The sequence below is a fragment of the Hypanus sabinus genome, chromosome 7 (genome assembly GCF_030144855.1).
Source record: "Hypanus sabinus isolate sHypSab1 chromosome 7, sHypSab1.hap1, whole genome shotgun sequence".
Classification (NCBI taxonomy): domain Eukaryota; kingdom Metazoa; phylum Chordata; class Chondrichthyes; order Myliobatiformes; family Dasyatidae; genus Hypanus; species Hypanus sabinus.
In genome coordinates this window covers 154,698,537-154,718,041 of record NC_082712.1, presented here as the reverse complement: position 1 = coordinate 154,718,041, position 19,505 = coordinate 154,698,537, and the positions used below count along the sequence as shown (strand labels likewise).

General features: G+C 40.0%; 1 protein-coding gene across 1 annotated transcript in view; it reads left to right on the top strand.

The window, feature by feature from the left end:
• Positions 1 to 19,505, top strand: part of cstpp1 (centriolar satellite-associated tubulin polyglutamylase complex regulator 1) — a 286,132-nt gene that overhangs the window by 189,074 nt on the left and 77,553 nt on the right. The window contains exon 4 of the mRNA XM_059975978.1: positions 15,860 to 15,944. Within this exon, the coding sequence (XP_059831961.1) occupies positions 15,860 to 15,944 (85 nt within the window). The remainder of the gene's footprint in view (positions 1 to 15,859; positions 15,945 to 19,505) is intronic.

Here is a 19,505-nt window from a genome sequence, read left to right as displayed (position 1 = left end):
CAGGATTGGGAAGCTTTTAAAACCTATAGAAAGCAACTAAAAGAATCATTAGGAGGGAAAAGATGAAATATGAAAGCAAGCTTGCAAACAATAACAAGGTGGATAGAAAAATCTTTTTCAAGTATATGAACAATAAAAAAGAGATGAGAATGGATATAGGACCACTAGAAAATGAGGCTGCAGAAATAATAACAGGGACAAGGAGTTGGCAGATGAATTAAATGAGAATTTTGCATCAGTCTTCTCTGTGGAAGACACTAACAGTGTTTCAGGTGTGAAGCGTGTGAGAGAAGAGAAGTGAGCACAGTTAATATTACAAGGGAGAAGGTGCTCAAAAAGCTGAAAGACCTAAAGGTACACAAGTTACCTGGGCAGATGAACTGCACCCAAGGATTCTGAAAGAGATAGTGGTTGAGATTGTGGAGGCATTAGTAATGATCTTTCAAGAATCATTGGATTCTGGCATGATTATGGAAGACAGGAAAATTGCAAATGTTACCCTACTATTAAGAAAAGAGGGAGGCAGCAGAAAGGAAATTACAGACCAGTTAGCCTAACCTACGTAGTTGAAGTTGAAGATGTTGGAGTCAATTTTTAAGGATGAGGTTATGAAGTACTTGATGACACAGGACAAGATAGGACAAAGTCAGCATGGTTTCCTTAAGGGAAAATCCCTGCCTGATGAACCTGTTGAAATTCTTTGAGGAGATTATAATTGGATAGATAGAGGGGATGCAGTGGATGTTGTATATTTGGATTTTCAGAAGGCCTTTGGCAAGATGTCACATATGAGCCTGCTTACCAAGTTAAGAGGCCATGGCATTACAGGAAAATTACTGGCATGGTTAGAGCATTGGCTGACTGGTAGGAGGCAGTAAATGGAAATAAACGGATCCTTTTCTGGTTGGCTGCCAGTGACTAGTGATGTTCTGCAGGGTCGGTGTTAGGACTGCTTCTTTTTATGCTATATATCTCTAATTGAGATGATGGAAAAGTGGCTTTACTGCCAAGATTGCAGATGATACGGATTGGTGGAGAGGCAGGCAGTGTTGAGGAAACAGGAAGGCTGCAGAAGGATTTGGACAGATTAGGAGAATGGGCAAGAAAGTGGCAAATGAAATACAATGTTGGAAAATGCATGGTCATGAACTTTGGTAGAAGAAATGAATGTGCAGACTATTTTCTAAATGGGGATAAAATCCAGAAATCTGAGATGCAAAGGGAGTTGGGAGTCCTTGTGCAGAACATCCTAAAGGTTAACTTGCAGGTAGAGTTGGTGGTGAGGAGGACAAGTGCAATGTTGGTATTCATTTCAAGAAGTCTAGAATATAAAAGCAGGTTTGTGATGCTAAGGTTTTATTAGGCACTGGTGAGGCCTCACTTTGAGTATTATGTACAATTTTGGACTCCTTATTTAAGAAAAGATATGTTGGCATTGGAGAGGGTTCAGAGGAAGCTCACAAGGATGATTCCAGGAAAAAAAGGGTTATTTGATGGCTCTGGGCCAGTACTTGCTAGAATTCAGAAGGATGGGGGGTGGGGGAGGATCTTATTGAAACCTTTTGAATGTTGAAAGGCCTAGAGAGTAGAATTGTGAAGGATGTTTCTCATGATGGGGGAATCTAGGACAAGAGGGCACAGCCTCAGGATAGAGGGGCATCCATTTAAAACAAGATGCAGAGAAATTTCTTTTGCTAGAGGGAGGCGAATTTGTGGTATTTGTTTCCATATGCAGGTGTGGAGGCCAGCTAATTGGATGTATTTAAGGCAGAGATTGATATGTTCTTGATTGGCCATGGCATCAATGGTTATGGGGAGAAGGCCAGGGCATAGGGCTGAGGAGGGGAAATAAAAGGATCAGCCATGATTGAATGGCAGAGCAGAATTGATGGGCCATAGGGTCTAATTCTGCTCCCAATGTCTTATGGTCTTATGATTGGTTTTACTGTGAGATTATCTGATTATCCTTTTGTTCATCTTTATTAGTTTCAAATATTGTATGTGATTATCATGAAAACCAAAATTATACAGTTTTAAAAGAGGATACAGGAACAATGACACCTGGGAATTCATATGAATCTTTGCAAGTGGAAGAACCTATTGGGAAGATTTTTCTTAAATAAAGAAATATTTGATCTCTGGCTTTCCAAGTGGAGGTGAAGAGTATAAAAGTTTATACAAGTTAGGCTTGAACATGAAGGCTACTTCTTAGCAGCATGTTTAAGAGTATGTTTAGAATTTTGACAGAAGATGGATGAAATGGCACTAGTGATTAATGACTTCACTTATTTTGAGAGACCAGAGAAATGGGGGTTATTGTCCTTAAAACAGGAACCTGAAATTTTAGAGTTATTCAAAATCATGATGGGAATTGATGGAGCGTATGAAGGGAAATAGGTTCCAGTGGTGGAATGTGCTGTAGTCACAGGTTTAAAGAATAGGGTTAACCATCAGAAGTAGCAAGACAAAAGAAAAAAGTTACGCATGTAGTTATTATATGGAGTTTTCAGGGCTGGAAGGATGGTGAACCTAAATGTATTAATAACCTCCAAAAATGAATTTGATAATACTCCAAGGGTAAAATGTGTAATCCCTGGGGAACGGATAGGAGTATGGGGCTAATGGCATTCAAAGAGCCAACAATGATCTACTGAGTTGATTGCTGTTGGTACCATAATATGATTCTCTGTATAAATCAGAACTGCAACTTAACTGTCATCTGGACTTTTTGTCAACACGTTGGTGGCTAGGCAATTTGACTCCCTTCCCCCTTTTCCTCACTTGATTTCATTCAGTTATGCTGGAAAGCAATGGCATCATTGAATCAAATTGAAGTGAACCATCCTCTGTTATTGTTTGTATTCTTAACCTCACTGTATTTTCTCAACACTAGCAGTCAATGCAACATTTATCATTGTTTTTTTTTCCCACTGCCTTCTTTTCCACTAAGCTAATCTATTTTGAATTTGCATTTGGTCACAAAAGACAAATCCCAGTGTCATCATATTTATACCTTCTAGCAAGGAGAGTAGTGTGTGGTTTGGTGAACTGGCACCTATCTTGCAGCAGCAAAATATAGACACTCACACAACTCATATGGACCATCATTCTACCACTAAGCACCTGCCGTTGTCTTCCAGACAGGCAATGGACTCATTTCTTTAGAGGATCTTCCCTCCTCAGCCTGCTACCTTGTATTCTCTCAAAGCCATTCAGCAATCTCTACCTCCTCAAGATGCCAGGTCTGGAGAATCCTAGTAGAACTCATTGTTTCAAACCACGTTAAGCCTACATTTTAACTATTCTTTCTCACCTTAAACTGTCCACTTATAAACATGACTTTGATTCTTTCTGCCATTGTGAAAGTTTCTAATTTTCCAGTTCCAATTGGATGTCAAGTGTTTGTGATCATCCCGCATCAAGATGATCCAAGAGCCTTCTACTTCTTCCTCAAGTAGATGCCTAATTACTGAATTTGCTTAATTGGCCTTACATTGAACAACGTTATAAAAGATTAACTTTGTTTTTCACACGTAGATTGAAGCATGGTTCTGGCGCCAGTATAGCATGCCTACAGCTTACTAACCTGAATCCAATCATCTTTGGAATGTGCGAGAAAACTGGAACACCCAGAGAAAACCTATGTGGTCACGGGAAAAATGTACAAACTCCTTACAGACACTGGCTGGAATTGATCTCTGAGCATGATCACTTGCGCCATAAAGCATTGCACTAACCGTGACCCACTGTATACTCCCTCAGCTTTATTTAGTTTCTCCAAGATGTGTCAATAGGAACTCTCCTGTGCACAGCTATGACTGTGTCTATATTGAACATGTGGAATAGCCCTGACTGCCTCATCTTCACCATGGATGTTCTGTCCCTGTGCACTTATATCCCCAATCAAGAAGGCCTCAAAGCTCTCTGCTTCTTTCTTGACTTACCCTCCACCATCACCCTCCTCTGTCTGGCAGAACTGATCCTCACCCTGAATAATTTTTCCTTTGGGTCTTCTCACTTTCTCCAAACTGGAGGGATAGCCATGGACCCAAGCTATGCCTGCCTCTTTGTTGGCTATGGAGAACAGCCCATGTCTAAAGCCGTCTTTGGTTATACTCCTCAACTGTTCCTCTGCTATAGTGGTGACTGCATTGGTGCTGCTTCATGCACCCGTGCTGAGCTTCTCAATTTTATCAACTTTGCTTCTAACTTACCATAAACCTGCTTTTAAATTCACTTGGTCCATCTCTAACTCTTCCCTCCACTTTTTCAATCTCTCTGTCTCCATCTTGGGAGACAACATTGTTAATTGACATCTTTTATAAACCTACTAATTCCCACAGTTTTTCTCAACTATACCTCTTCCCACCTTATCTCCTGTAAAAATGCTATTCCCTATTCTCAGTTTCTTCCTTTCTGCTGCATTTGTTCCCAGGATGCAGCTTTCCATTCCAGAACATCAGAGGTGTCCTCATTCTTTAAAAAAAGGGGTTTCCCTCCCTCCACTATTGACACTGCCCTCACCTGCATCTCCTCCATTTCCCATACATCCGTGCTCACTCTATCTTCTCGTTGCCTTAATAGAGAGCAGGCCATTCTAGATTGGGTATTGAGCAATGAGGAAGGGTTAGTTAGCAATCTTGTCGTGCGAGGCCCTTTGGGTAAGAGTGACCATAATATGGTGGAATTCTTCATTAAGATGGAGAGTGACATAGTTAATTCAGAAACAAAGGTTCTGAACTTAAAGAAGGGTAACTTTGAAGGTATGAGACGTGAATTAGCTAAGATAGACTGGCAAATGATACTTAAAGGGTTGACAGTGGATATGCAATGGCAAGCATTTAAAGATCGCATGGACGAACAACAACAATTTTTCATCCCAGTTTGGCAAAAGAATAAACCAGGAAAGGTAGTGCACCCGTGGCTGACAAGGGAAATTAGGGATAGTATCAAGTCCAAAGAAGAAACATATAAATTAGCAAAAAAAGCGGCACACCTGAGGACTGGGAGAAATTCAGAGACCAGCAGAGGAGGACAAAGGGCTTCATTAGGAAACGGAAAAAAGACTATGAGAGAGATCTGGCAGGGATCATAAAAACTGACTGTAAAAGCTTTTATAGATATGTGAAAAGAAAAAGATTGGTCAAGACAAATGTAGGTCCTTTACAGTCAGAAACAGGTGAATTGATCATAGAGAACAAAGACATGGCAGACCAATTGAATAACCATTTTGGTTCTGTCTTCACTAAGGAGGACATAAATAATCTTCCGGAAATAGTAAGGGACCGAGGGTCTAGTGAGGTGGAGGAACTGAGGGAAATACATGTTAGTAGGGAAGTGGTGTTAGGTAAATTGAAGGGATTAAAGGCAGATAAATCCCCAGGGTCAGATGGTCTGCATCCCAGAGTGCTTAAGGAAGTAGCCCAAGAAATAGTGGATGCATTAGTGATAATTTTTCAAAACTCCTTAGATTCTGGATTAGTTCCTGAGGATTGGAGAGTGGCTAATGTAACCCCACTTTTTGAAAAAAGGAGGAAGAGAGAAACCAGGGAATTATAGACCGGTTAGTCTGACATCGGTGGTGTGGAAAACGCTAGAGTCGGTTATCAAAGATGTGATAACAGCACATTTGGAAAGAGGTGAAATCAGCGGACAAAGTCAGCATGGATTTGTGAAAGGAAAATCATGTCTGACGAATCTCATAGAATTTTTTGAAGATGTAACTAGTAGATAGGGGAGAGCCAGTGGATGTGGTATATTTAGATTTTCAAAAGGCTTTTGACAAGGTCCCACACAGGAGATTAGTGTGAAAACTTAAAGCACACGGTATTGGGGGTATGGTATTGATGTGGATAGAGAATTGGTTGGTAGACAGGAAGCAAAGAGTGAGAGTTAATGGGACCTTTTCAGAATGGCAGGCTGTGACTAGTGGGGTACCGCAAGGCTCAGTGCTGGGACCCCAGTTGTTTACAATATATATTAATGATTTAGATGAGGGAATCAAATACAGCATCTCCAAGTTTGCGGATGACACAAAGCTGGGCGGCGGTGTTAACTGTGAGGAGGATGCTAAGAGGATGCAGGGTGGCTTGGATAGGTTAGGTGAGTGGGCAAATTCATGGCAGATGCAATTTAATGTGGATAAATGTGAGGTTATCCACTTTGGTTGCAAGAACAGGAAAGCAGATTATTATCTAAACGGTGGCCAATTAGGAAAAGGGGAGATGCAACAAGACCTGGGTGTCACTGTACACCAGTCATTGAAGGTGGGCATGCAGGTACAGCAGGTGGTGAAAAAGGCAAATGGTATGTTGGCATTCATAACAAAAGGATTTGAGTACAGGAGCAGGGAGGTTCTACTGCAGTTGTACAAGGCCTTGGTGAGACTGCACCTAGAATATTGTGTACAGTTTTGGTCCCCTAATCTGAGGAAAGGCATTCTTGCCATAGAGGAAGTACAGAGAAGGTTCACTAGGTTGATTCCTGGGATGGCAGGTCTTTCATATGAAGAAAGACTGGATCAACTAGGCTTATACTCACTGGAATTTAGAAGATTGAGGGGGGATCTTATTGAAACGTATAAAATTTTAAAGGGATTGGACAGACTAGATGCAGGAAGATTGTTTCCGATGTTGGGGAAGTCCAGAACAAGGGGTCACAGTTTAAGGATAAAGGGGAAGCCTTTTAGGACCAAGATGAGGAAAAACTTCTTCACACAGAGTGGTGAATCTGTGGAATTCTCTGCCACAGGAAACAGTTGAGGCCAGTTCATTGGCAATATTTAAGAGGAAGTTAGATATGGCCCTTGTTGCTAAAGGGATTGGGGGGTACGGAGAGAAAGCAGGTTCAGGGTTCTGAGTTGGATGATCAGCCATGATCATACTGAATGGCGGTGCAGGCTCGAAGGACCGAATGGCCTACTCCTGCACCTATTTTCTATGTTTCTATGATAGAGCTCTTGATGTCCTTACCAACCAGCCCATCAGTTTCCACATTTAACACATTATCTTCTGCAATTTATCCTCTCGTGAGGCATATGGGTGGAACTGACAAATAAGCAAGGTATGATCACATTAATAGGGTTATATTACAGACCATCCAACAGTCCTAGGGATTTAGAGGAACAGATTTATAAAGAGATCACAGACTGTTGCGAGAAACATAAGGTTGTTATAATAGGTGGTTTTAATTTTCCACATGTTGGCTGGGAATCCCATATTGTTAAAAGACTAGATGGGATAGAGTTTGTCAAATGTGTTCAGGAAAAGTTTTCTTCATCAGTATGTTGAAGTCCCAATGAGAGAGCGTGCGATACTGGATCTGCTATTAGGGAATGAGATAGGACATATGACAGAAGTTAGTATAGGAGAACACTTTGCATCTGGTGACCACAAAGCCATTAATTTCAAAGTAAGTATGCAAAAAGATAGTTTTGGTCCATGGGTTGAGATTCTAAATTGGAGTAAGGCTAATTTTGAATGGTATCAGCAATGATCTGGCAAGTGTGGACTGGGACAGGCTGTTTTCTGGCAAAGGAGTACTTGATAAATGGGAAACCTTCAAAAGCGAAATATGGAGAGTTACGAAGGTTGTATGTGCCTGACAGAATAAAAGGTAAAGGTTACAAGTGTAGGGAACTTCGGTTTTCAAGAGATATTGAAGCACTAGTTAAGAGAAAAATGGAAGTGCATAGCAGGTATAGGTGGGTAAAAACAAATGGCGTGCTTATGGATATAAAAAATGCAAGAGAACCCTTAAGAAAGAAATCAGGAGGGCTAGAAGAAGGCGTGAAGTTGCTCTAGCAGACCGGGTGAAGCAGAACCCTAAGGGATTCTAAAGATATGTTAAGAGCAAAAGGATTGCAAGGGACAAAATTGGTCCCCTGGAAGACCAGAATGGTAATGCATATGTGGAGCCAAAACAGATGGGAGAGATCTTTTACATCTGAATTTACTCAGGAAATATATGAAGTCTATAGAAATGAAAGAAAGCTGCATCAACTTCATAGACTCTGTACAGTTTACAGAGGAGGAGGTGTTTGCTATCCTGAGGCTAATCAGGGTGGATAAATCCCCACGGTTTGACAAAATGTTCCCTTGGACTCTATAGGAAGCAAGTACAGAAATTGCTGGGGCCCTAGCAGAGACATATAAATCCTTGGTGACAGAAGAATTACCAGAGGACTGGAGAATAGCCAATGTTGTTCTGCTGTTTAAAAAAGATTCTAAACATACACCAGGAATTTATAGCCTGGTTAAGTCTTTCATCAGTTGTAGGAAAGTTATTGGAAGGTATTCCAAGAGACCAGATAAATAAATATTTGGAGAGACATGGACTGATTAAGGGTAGTCAGCAGGGATTCATGCAGGGTAGATCATGTTTAACCAATCTTAGAATTTTTTGAGGAACCTATACCAGGAAAGTGGATGAAGGCAAGGCATTTGCCTCTTTGACTGGAGACCTGTGACTAGTGGTGTGCCACAGGGATTGGTGCTGCGTCCTTTGCTGTTTGTCATCTATATCAGTGATTATGTGGTCAACTATATCAGCAAATTTGCAGATGACAGCAATGTATAGTGAGCATTGAGGAAGGCTATCATGGCTTGCAGAGGAATCTGGATCAACTGGAAAGATGGTCTGAAAAATAGCAGATGGAATTTAATGTAGACAAGTTTTACACTTCAGTAGGACCAATCAGGGTAGATCTTACACAGTGAACGGTACGGCACTGAAGAGTGTTGTAGAACAAAGGGATCTGGGAATGCAGGTCCATATTTAATTGGAAGTGCCATCACGGGTAGATATGGTTGTAAAGAAAGCTTTTGGCACATTGGCCTTCATAAATCAATGTATTCAGTACAGGAGATGGGATGTTATGTTGAACTTATATGACATGTTGGTGAGATCTAATTTTGAGTATTGTGTGCAGTTTTGGTCACCAACCTCCACGAATGATGTCAGCAAGGTGGAAAGAGTACTGAGACAATCTACAAGTATATTGCCGGGTCTGGATGACCTGAGTTAAAAGGAACGATTGAATGGTTTTGGACTGTATACCTTAGAACATAGAAGATTGAGAGGAGATTTGATAGAACTATTCAAAATTATGAGGGGTATAGTTAGGGTTAATTTAAGCAGGACTTTTCCACTGAGGTTAAGTGGAACTACAACCAGAGGTCATGGGTTAAGCATGAAAGGTGAAAAGTTCAAGGGGAACAGGAGGGGAAACTTATTTTTACTCAGAAGTGTCATGAGAATGTGGAATGAGCTGCCAGTACAAGTGGTGCATGCTAGCTTGATTTCAACATTTAAGAGAAGTTTGGATAGGTACATAGATGGTACAGGTATGGAGGGCTATGGTCCTGGTGCAGGCCAATGGGAGTAGGCAGTTTAAGTGTTTTTGACATGGACTAGCTGGGCCGAGGGCATGTTTCTATGCTGTATTTCTCTATGACAATGACTTCTGCCATCTCCAAAGGGATCATGCACTTAACATATCTTTACCTTCCTCCTATTGTCCACTCTCCTCATTTATCAGATTTTTCTCTCTCCAGCCCTTCAGCTTTCTCGCATACCTGGCTTTACCTATCACCTTCCAACTAGCTTCCTGGCCCTTCTCCCACCTGTTTATCTTCCCCTTACTCTTCAGTCCAAAAGAAAGCTTTCGGCCCAAAGCATTGACTATTTTTCATTTCCATAGATTCTGCCTGACCAGTTGTTCCTCCAGCATTTTGTGTATGTTGCTTTGGATTTCCAGCAACTGTAGCCTTTCTCATGTTTTTTTTTTAAAATTCAGGCCTAATTCCTCAATTTTATTGTTGCGCCACTGGCTGTATGGATCATACCTTCCCACACATGTTTAATTATTTTAAAAATTATTAGCTCTGCTACTAATTTCCCTCCTATTCTCACTGTTGGCTGGTCCATATTTAACTCTTTCCTTTCCTCCTTTGATATCTCCATCTTCAGATTCAGTTTATTGTCATTTAGAAACCACAAATGCGATGCAGTTAAAAAATGAGACAACGTTCCTCCAGAATGATATCACAAAAGCATATGACAAAACAGACTACACCAGAAAATCCACATAACGTATGGCAATCCCCAATCCAGAGTCCAGAGAGGCTGCTGCGTATTAATATCGCGCTACCATCTTAGCGCGTTCCCCGGAAAGGAGCTCCAATCCCAACAGACAAACAAGACCAAAAACTAAAGCTACAAGACCTGCACAAAACCACATAGTTACAACATATAGTTACAACAGTGCAAACAATAGCATAATTGATAAAAAAAAAAGACTATGGGCATAGTAAAAATAGTCCAAGGATGTTAAAGGACTATAAGTTCAAAAGAAATCACCACACAGTTTCCACAAGTTCCCAGGGTCCCGACAGACTCGCCATCCCACGCCGGCAGCAGAAGGGAATACCCCCACTATGGACTTCTATGAGGGTCAGTGAGATGTGGAGACTGGGGGTCAGTGAGATGTGGAGACTGACCACCCGACTCAGCCTTGCAGACGCAGCACACAACGAAAGCTCTGCATGTTCATAAAAATGATTATGATATTGGTCTGTATTGTGGGCTGAGAATGTGAAGGGGGCAGGGAGAGGGGAATCATAGTTGGGAAAATGGAAAGGGGGAGGGGGAGGGAAGGGAGCAGGAAAGCACCAGGGAGACATTTTATAATGACCAATAAATCATTTGTTTGGAATCAAATGGCCTAGCCCGGTGTCGCAGGGCTCAGTATTGTCTGCACCTGCACCAATCCCCGGCCCTGGCACTGCCTCTCTGCCACCTGTCCCACATCCCTCCCACAGTGCTCCAACATCCTTTGCTCCCACCAGATTTACAAACTCACTCTCTGTTCCACGTTGACGAATACAGTGCTGTCCAAACGTCTTAAACACCCCTGCTAGATATATGACTTAGATGTGAAATTAAGGTACAAGCCCCCCCAAAACCCCCTGTTTGTGTGGATGCTGCATAATTTGTTACCCTGTTACAAATAATGACTATGAAATAACAGATAGTACACTGCATCCAATGAAACAATAGAGCTTTATAATTCTTAATTTGTGTTAAGAAAAGGGCCCATTTTAATGAAACAGTCTAATGTACACAAGTTGGAGCTCACGGTTTCCCCTTCACCGATCCTCCTTCGATCTCCCCAAGCTTCATCGAATCTTGGCCCCGTTCCAGGTCAAGTCCTGTGACCTCTTCTCTCCAGGGTATTCTCCCTTCATCTCTCCCACCGAACCAAAGACCCAGCTCACACCAGTGTCAGGCACACAACACGAAAAACATGCTCCCTTTATTGGACGGCTCACATTCCAAAGCACCCGTTATTTCTCACCATAGCCCAAACTCTGCTTCTACAGAAAGACCATTATGTTAGCAGTGAAACCTTTTGCAGGGTGTCACATATGTAAGGTGCTTTCGTTGTAAATACCTTTACTTGCTGGGCCCAGGGCAGGTCCTCCAGTGAGGACTGTCTCACAGACCTCTGGTTTCCTCCTCCTAAAGTCAATAATTAGCTCCTTGGTGACATTGAGTAAGAGATAGTTACTGTCTTGGCACCACTAGGCTGTATTTTCAATCTCCCTCCATCCAATATGCTGATTCATCACCACCTTTGATTCGGCCTACAACAGTGGTGTCTTCAGCACTGAGTATGGCATTGGAGCTAATCTTAGCCACATAGTCATAAGTGTAGAGCAGGGGACAAAGCACAAAAACTTGTGGTGCTCCTGTGCTGATGGAGATTGTAGAGGACATGTTCTTGCCAAACTGAACTGACTGTAGTCTGCAAGTGAGAAAATCAAGGATCTAATTGCACAGGGAGGTATTGAGACCAAGGTCTTGGAGTTTATTGATTAGTTTTGAAGGGAGGATGGTATTGAATGCCGAGCAGTAGTTGATGAGAAGCATCCTGATGTATGCATTGAATATCTTTGCTGTCCAGATATTCCAGGGTGGAGTGAAGAGCCATTAACATGGCATGTGCTTTGGGCCTGTGGTCCAGCAGGCAAATTGATGCATCTTTCATCACCAACCTCTCAAAACACTTCATCATTGTGTATGTAAGTACTACTGGACAATTGTCATTTTGTCAGGTTAGCTCATTCATTTCTATGAGTATCTCACCAGAATTTCTTCCAACCAAGCATTCTGTTCTTCCTGTTCACTGATCTCAGTTATTTCTGTTGTGATGAAGTGACTGTCCAGAGTCTTTAAATGTCCTGCTTCATTAACCGTGTCTTTCCCTCTTCCATAGTTCACATGACTACGAACTGCACATCCACAATTTCCCACACTTTTACTATCATTCCTTCTCCCAACTAGACATGGATAATCTCACTGTCCTTCCAGCAGTCTTCATGTACACTCAATCATCCTTGATAGTTTCTGCCACCTCCAATGCATCTCCACCACCAGACACATCTTCTCCTTCCCTCACCTTCAGCATTCAGAATAAATCAGGTACTTCACTATACCCTGGTCCACTCTTTCAACTTCAACCCTATGGTGGATTGGACAGCTGGGGGGAAGCAAATGGTTTTTAACTTCACCTTTCCCATCATGCACATGCAGACAGTCCTACCATGTGAAGCAAGTAGTTCAGTTGATCTTTCAGTAGAGAAACCAAATACAGATTGGGTGAGTAATTTCCAGAATATCTGAGTTCATTCCACAAGAATGACCCTGAGCATCCTTAATTCTCTACCTCACTCCCACTCTGACTTCTCGATCTTATTCTGCTCCATTGTTCCAGTGATACACAACATAAGCTTGAAACACTGAAGCTTGCAGGATTTAGTTTTGAATTTAATATCTTTTGGCAACCTCTCCTTCTTCTCTTCATAGATGTGTCTACATTTCTCTTTTAATTTCATTCATTTCCCTTTTCTGTTTATTATCACCAAGTAATTATCACCTGGATATGTGCACACCCACCCCCTTCTCCTGCAATGAAGCCTATTTGTTTTGTCAGTTTTTCAGGTATCAGAAGAATCCTTGACCCAACACATCAGTTTTATTCTCTTCTTGATCATACTGCTTGACTTGATGAGTGCTCTTTGCATTTTCTGTTTCACTTTATGTTCCAGCTACTGCAGCTTTTTTTCGATCCTATATAATTTCTGGATTGAGTAGCTAGGATACCTACCTCACATTTGTATAATCTCTTCCAAGAATCTTGGTTTGGTTATAACCTTGCCCTCATGAAAAGTAGTCATTATTCTATATTTAGTATGAGGGAAACTATCTGTGAAGTGGAAGTTGCAATGAAAATATTAACATTACCCAGTCATGAAAAACAATATGCTACCCACAGAGCAATGTCTGAGTTTGATGTGGGGAGGAAGGAGTAATGGTAACTCTAGGGAGGAAGAGAGAATTGCAAAGACTACTAATCTGCTCCTCGATGAGTTAAGCAATACTGTTTGAGCCTCTTCTGAAAGGGAATAGTTCTGTTATTAAAATCTTGAAAATGAAATCATATTTTGGATATTACTAGACTGCAAAAAGTCTCACCATTTTCTTCTTCAAATTAAATTTCTTATCATTTGGCTGAAGATAACGATTGTTTATTACCAGTTTTAGTGCACTTTGCAGTATGTTACAGTAATTTGTGTAGTAAATGTATTACCCCCCACTTTGTCAATAAATGTTTGATCTAAAACTTTATACTGTTTGGCATTAAAACTTGAAACGAGTTTTATCCTAATTCACCATGTTAGAGATGTCTGAGTTTTCACTCCATATTTTCTCTTACTAGGGTCATTTATTTCCTTCTCCATTACAAATGAAAGGCATTATATTCGACCTCAAAGACTTCAATCTTATGCAATTTCTTTTACCTTTGAATTACGGGTTCATTTTCTTTATTTTGCATACCAATAAATATTGGAAAAACTGCCTGTGAATTTGCACAGATTTCCAATGTTATAACGGTGTAATGTCTTCAGGACCATTCGCTTATGAAAGCACCTGAAGATTGCATATTTTATGCTTTTAAGCCGAAACTAAACCTTGAAAGTAAGCCTCTGTACTTAAAATTAAAATTGGTTCCTTTGATGAAGGAATCAGACCCAATGCTGTGTTGCCAAAGATATGCTATCTTAGAAATTACATCAATTAACATTCAATTTTATATTCAATTGTGCAAAAATACTGTGCTGACATGCATTTCTTGATTAAAATTGCATCCTTACAAAAATAGATTAGTCTCTTTCATGTTCTGTTTTACTGCTCCTGATACTTATGTGACATCAGTTACAGATTTGACAATGTCACCCACTTATGTAGAACCGCTTTCCTCCCTTACCAGTTGGAGCTCAATTGAAACTTCATGGAATAGTCTCACTGCAATTGGCACTACCTTATTCATAAAATTACTATTCAAAGGACTCTTTGCTGATATTGGGAGACATTGCAAGTAGCTCAGGCATCTTCTTAGCCATAAAACTGCATTTCATAGAATAAATGCTTTGAGAGGCTGGTAAAGGATTACATCTGCAACTTGCTACCACCCAAACTAGACCCTGTACAATTCGCCTACCAACATAACCGATGGACAGGTGATGCAATAGGCACTGCTCTACACACTGTCCTTATACATCTGGAGAAGAAGGATGCTTTTATGAGAATACTGTTCTTAGACTACAGTTCAGCATTCAACATCATAGTTCTGTCCTGGTTTGACAAGAATCTCAGAGACCTCAGCCTTGACCCAGCTTTGTGCATCTGGATCCTGGACTACCTGTCAGATCACCAGTGGGTTGTGAGAGTGGGCACCCTCACTTGCAGCCCTCTGACTCGCAATACAGAAGCCCCTCAGGGCTGCATACTGAGTCCCCTCCTTTACTCCCTGTATACCCATGACTGTATCACCACCCACAGCTCCAATCTAATAATTAAATTTGTTGACGACACTACATTGATTGGCCTTATCTCAAACAATAACGAGGTGGCCTACAGGGAAGAAGTCATCTCTCTGACACAGTGGTTTCAAGAAAACAACCTCTCCCTCAGTGTCGTAAAAACAAAGGAGCCCGTTGTGGATTACAGGAGGAATAGAGATGGCCTAACCCCTATTGACATCAATGGATCTTGGGTTGAGAGGGTGAACAGCTTCAAGTTCCTCGCCATCCACATCACCAGGACCTCAAGTGGTCTGTACAAATCAGCTGTGTGGTGAAAAAGGCACAACAGCACCTCTTTCACCTCAGACGGTTGAAGAAGTTTGGTGTGGGCCCCCAGACCCTAAGAACTTTCTACAGGGGCACAATTGAGAGCATCCTGACTGGCTGCATCACTGCCTTGTATGGGAACTGTACCTCCCTTAATTGCAGGACTCTGCAGAGAGTGGTGCAGACAGCCCAGCACATCTGTAGTTGTGAACTTCCCATGATTCAGGACACTTACAAAGACAGATGTGTAAAAAGGGCCGGTAGGATCATTCCTAACCACAATCCATTCCAGCTGTTACCATCCAGGAAGTGATACTGCAGCATAAATGCCAGGATGGACCAACAGGCTCCAGGGCAGGACAGTTTCTTCCACCAGGCCATCAGACTGATGAACTCACGCTGATTTGAGTGTACTCTATATTACATTGACTGTTTTATTTATTATAAATTGCTATGATTCCACATTGCACATTTAGATGGAGATGTAACGAAGATTTTTACTCCTCATGTATGTGAAGGATGTAAGAAATAAAGTCAGTTCAATTCAATTCAAGAAATAAATTGTATTGGGGATCTTTTGTCTTCACAACCATGTTCATGTATCAAAGTATTACCATTTCTAGATTTATCCTGAACTGATTTGATTTCAAATTCTTTTATTTCAGATCTACTGACAGTAATGGAATACCATTCCTTACTTCAGCTTATTTGCCATGACTTTCCAATGGATCTTGCCCAGAAAGCAGCAAGGTAATGTGCAACTTAACAAACCATTCTGATGCCATATTCTTTGAATTTAGAAGCTCTGTAAAATGCTGGTTTTGTGTAGGAGATAGCATTCTGCAAAATAATACTTCTTGGAATAAGTGGTATCAATATTCTGTGGTTTTCTAAACAATTTGATAATTCATTGTTCAATAAGCCTAGAAAAACAATGTGTTCAATTGATAAGTGGCTTTTGTTTTCATTTCCCAAAGATTTTTTAATGCCAGTAGAATTGTACTTGTTTTGTGAAGACCATCCTGTTAACTATTTTGTAATTAATTGTGAGGCTGCTTGACTTCATGACCATTTTACAGATCGTGTGAAAGTGATAAAAAAAAGGATCTAGTGCTTTCTTGGCATACTTGAAGAAAAAACTTTTCTCAGGCTTCCAGCTGGGTACAGGTTTTGATTTTAAGGTTAAAATCAATACCAGTACCCGGCTGGAAACCTGTGAAGAGTTTATTTAGGGCAAAAAAAATTGTAATTGTCAATTTACATTTCCATGTTCTTTCAGTATTTAAATATCACATTTTACATTATTAATGTTTTTATATGTTTCATTGCTGAAGGAGTAAAATTAGTGTTCATTGAATGTGCTTTGAATACTGGACATTTATAATTTGATTTATTAAATGTGAATTAATTGTTCATTGAATTTTTTAAAATATTGAAAGCAATTAAAGCTTAGCTGATCTATCTTCATAGCTACAATTTTCTAAATCTAGTAATGGCTTTGTAAAATTCCTTCACTTCATCACTAGTGTAATAACATCTTTTTTCTAATGTGCAGACTGTAATTATAGGCTGTACATAAGTTGTGGCCAAACTAATGCCGGAGTTACCTCCCTGTTGTTATATTCTATGCTCTAGGTAATGAATGTGATGGTGTAAAAACACCTATGAACCGTGACCCTTTGTTTCCTGCTGCTAAGCTAATTTTGGATCAGTTTACTGCCTTCTTTTGCGACCAATGGAAATTTACCTTTTTGATCAATCTTCTCAAAAGCTTGCCAAAATCTGTGTAAGCTACTTCAAGCATACTTCTTTCAATGACCTTCAGTGTTACCACCTCACAGAAATCAATCAGCTTTGTCAGGCATGATCTTTCCTTAATCCATACTGACTCTCTTTGATTAATCTGTGCCTTTATAAATGAAGGTTTAATGGCCCCTTACAATGGATTCCAATAAGGTGCCCGCCACCAATGTTAAACGAACTGGCCTCTAATTATTTGATTTATCTTTTCTTCAATTTTAAACATTGTGTATTATTAGCAATCCTCCAGTTTTCTGACAGCACTTCCGTTTACAAAGAGAACCAAAAGCATCCACTGTACTTTTCTTTGCTTCTTTTAACAGCCTGAGAAATATGTCATCCAGGCCGGGCAATTAATCAGTTTTCAAAGACAATACATCTCTTAACGTTTCTACCTTTGCTATGATTACCCATTCAAATATCTCACAGCATTGCTGTCACCTACCTGCTTTGTGAATATAATTGCAAAATATTCATGAAGCACCTTAACCACATTCTCCACCTGAACACACAAGATATATTTTTGTCCCTAATAGCCTTTATTATTTCCTTCGTTATTTCTTTGTTAAAAACATTCTGTTATTATTTGTTATCCTTGATAAAACATCTATGGATTTTCTTAGATTTTACTTACCAAAATTATTTCAGGCCTTTTTTTGCTCCTCATCTTCTAACTCCACTCCTACACTTTTCATTCTCTTCCTGGTTTCTTGGTGGCTTAAGCTCTCAGTGTCTGTCATCAATTTCCTTCTTCTGTCTCATCTTGTGAGAAGGAAACTACATTTTGCAATCTCATTCATTTTCTTTGTGGGAACATGCTTCCCCAGATTTCACAAATCTTCTTCTTGAATGGGTTTCCATTGCAATGAAACTGTCTTATCTTCAAGTTGTTTTAACCTATGGCTAAATAAAATAAATTATGTGCTTAAGAGTGTATAATCTGTTTCTTAGGCATGGTTTCCAAGTGTCTATCACCTGAGGTTGATAGTTAAAGCTCAACTGCAAGTATGATGCATTTAGTCACAAATAATTTAACCACATCTTCCTACAATGAAAAACTACTTGGAGTCATATATCAAAGAAAAGGGCCCTTTGGTCCAGTTCCTTCAGGCTAATTGTTTTTCCCAGTGGGTTAGATCTGTCTACTTGCATTCGGCCCACAGCCCAGTAAAGCTCTGTACTTTTTGAGATGGTTTTCGATGGTTTTCAGTTAATCATGAGTTTCTTCATGATATTTTTCAGTTCAATTTGGGTGCAAGAATTTAGATAACTGCTTGGATTAAATTGTAGATTTATTTCAAATATTTAAACTCTAATTCTCTAATTGAAAACATCATAGCAAGGTTTTGTCCAACTTTTCAGAGATTTAATAAAAAAATTCATCAATCTAAAATATTAAGCCACACACAGAATGCTGAAGGAACAGGGCAAGTGACATTAAATGTACGTTTGAAACCTTTGAAGTCAGCAGCATTTATGGGGAGAATTAGCTTTCGACATTCTGGGTCTCCTGTCTTGACCCAAAGTGGTAATTGCTTATTCCCTTCCTTAAATGCTGCCTGACATGTTGACTCACTCCGGCATTTAGTGTGTGTTGCTCAAAATTTCCAACGTCTGTAGAATCTTTTAAATCTAACGTAGTAACTTTATTTCTCATTCTACAGATTCTGTCTGACCTGCTGAATATTTCCTGCCTATTTTGTTTTTTATTTCAGATGCCTTTTTCTGTACCATTTTTTTTTTGGTCTGAGTTAATTTTTTTTTGTTCAGTTTTAGCTGTTTAGCTGTTGTTTTTTTTTTCTGATTTGTATATGGTGAATATAATTTTGTAATATTGTTTTGATATCATTCATAATACACAAACAGGATCAATTATTGCACTGTCTTTAAAAAACAACCAAATGAGATCATATGTTAAAATATGCTTTAAAGAGTGTGGATGACAAACTCTTTCAACAGCCTACAGACATAGGTATGTGGGTATTCTGCACTGATAATTACTCAAAAACACTCTATAGAAACCTTATAATTATGGTTTTGAAATTAGATTATTTTCCAACCAATATTATGTTCAATAAGGAAAAATAGCCACTTTCTTTCCAGATATACAATGCATCAATGTGTCTTTAAAGTTAATTAGACAAGAATATTCCTTTGAAGATCTCACTGGGAGGAATTCCATGTAATATAAATCTGGTCATATTTATTTTTGAGAAAATGAAAGATTTCTTGAAGATTCATTCTAAAATGATCCAGTTGCAGAGGGAGGTGTTCAGGCCCAGTAGGCTCAGCTTTCCAATAAATTTCTGAGGAATGATTGCATTGAATGCTGAACTGAAGTCTATGAACAGTACTTTTGTCCAGGTCGGTTAGGGCCAGGTGGAGGGTGATGGCAATGGTGTCGTCTGTTGAGTGGTTGGCACGGTACGCAAACTGCAGGGGGTTCAGAGAGGGGGGCAGCAGGGTCTTGATGTGCTTCGTGATGAGCCTCTCAAAACACTTCATAATGAT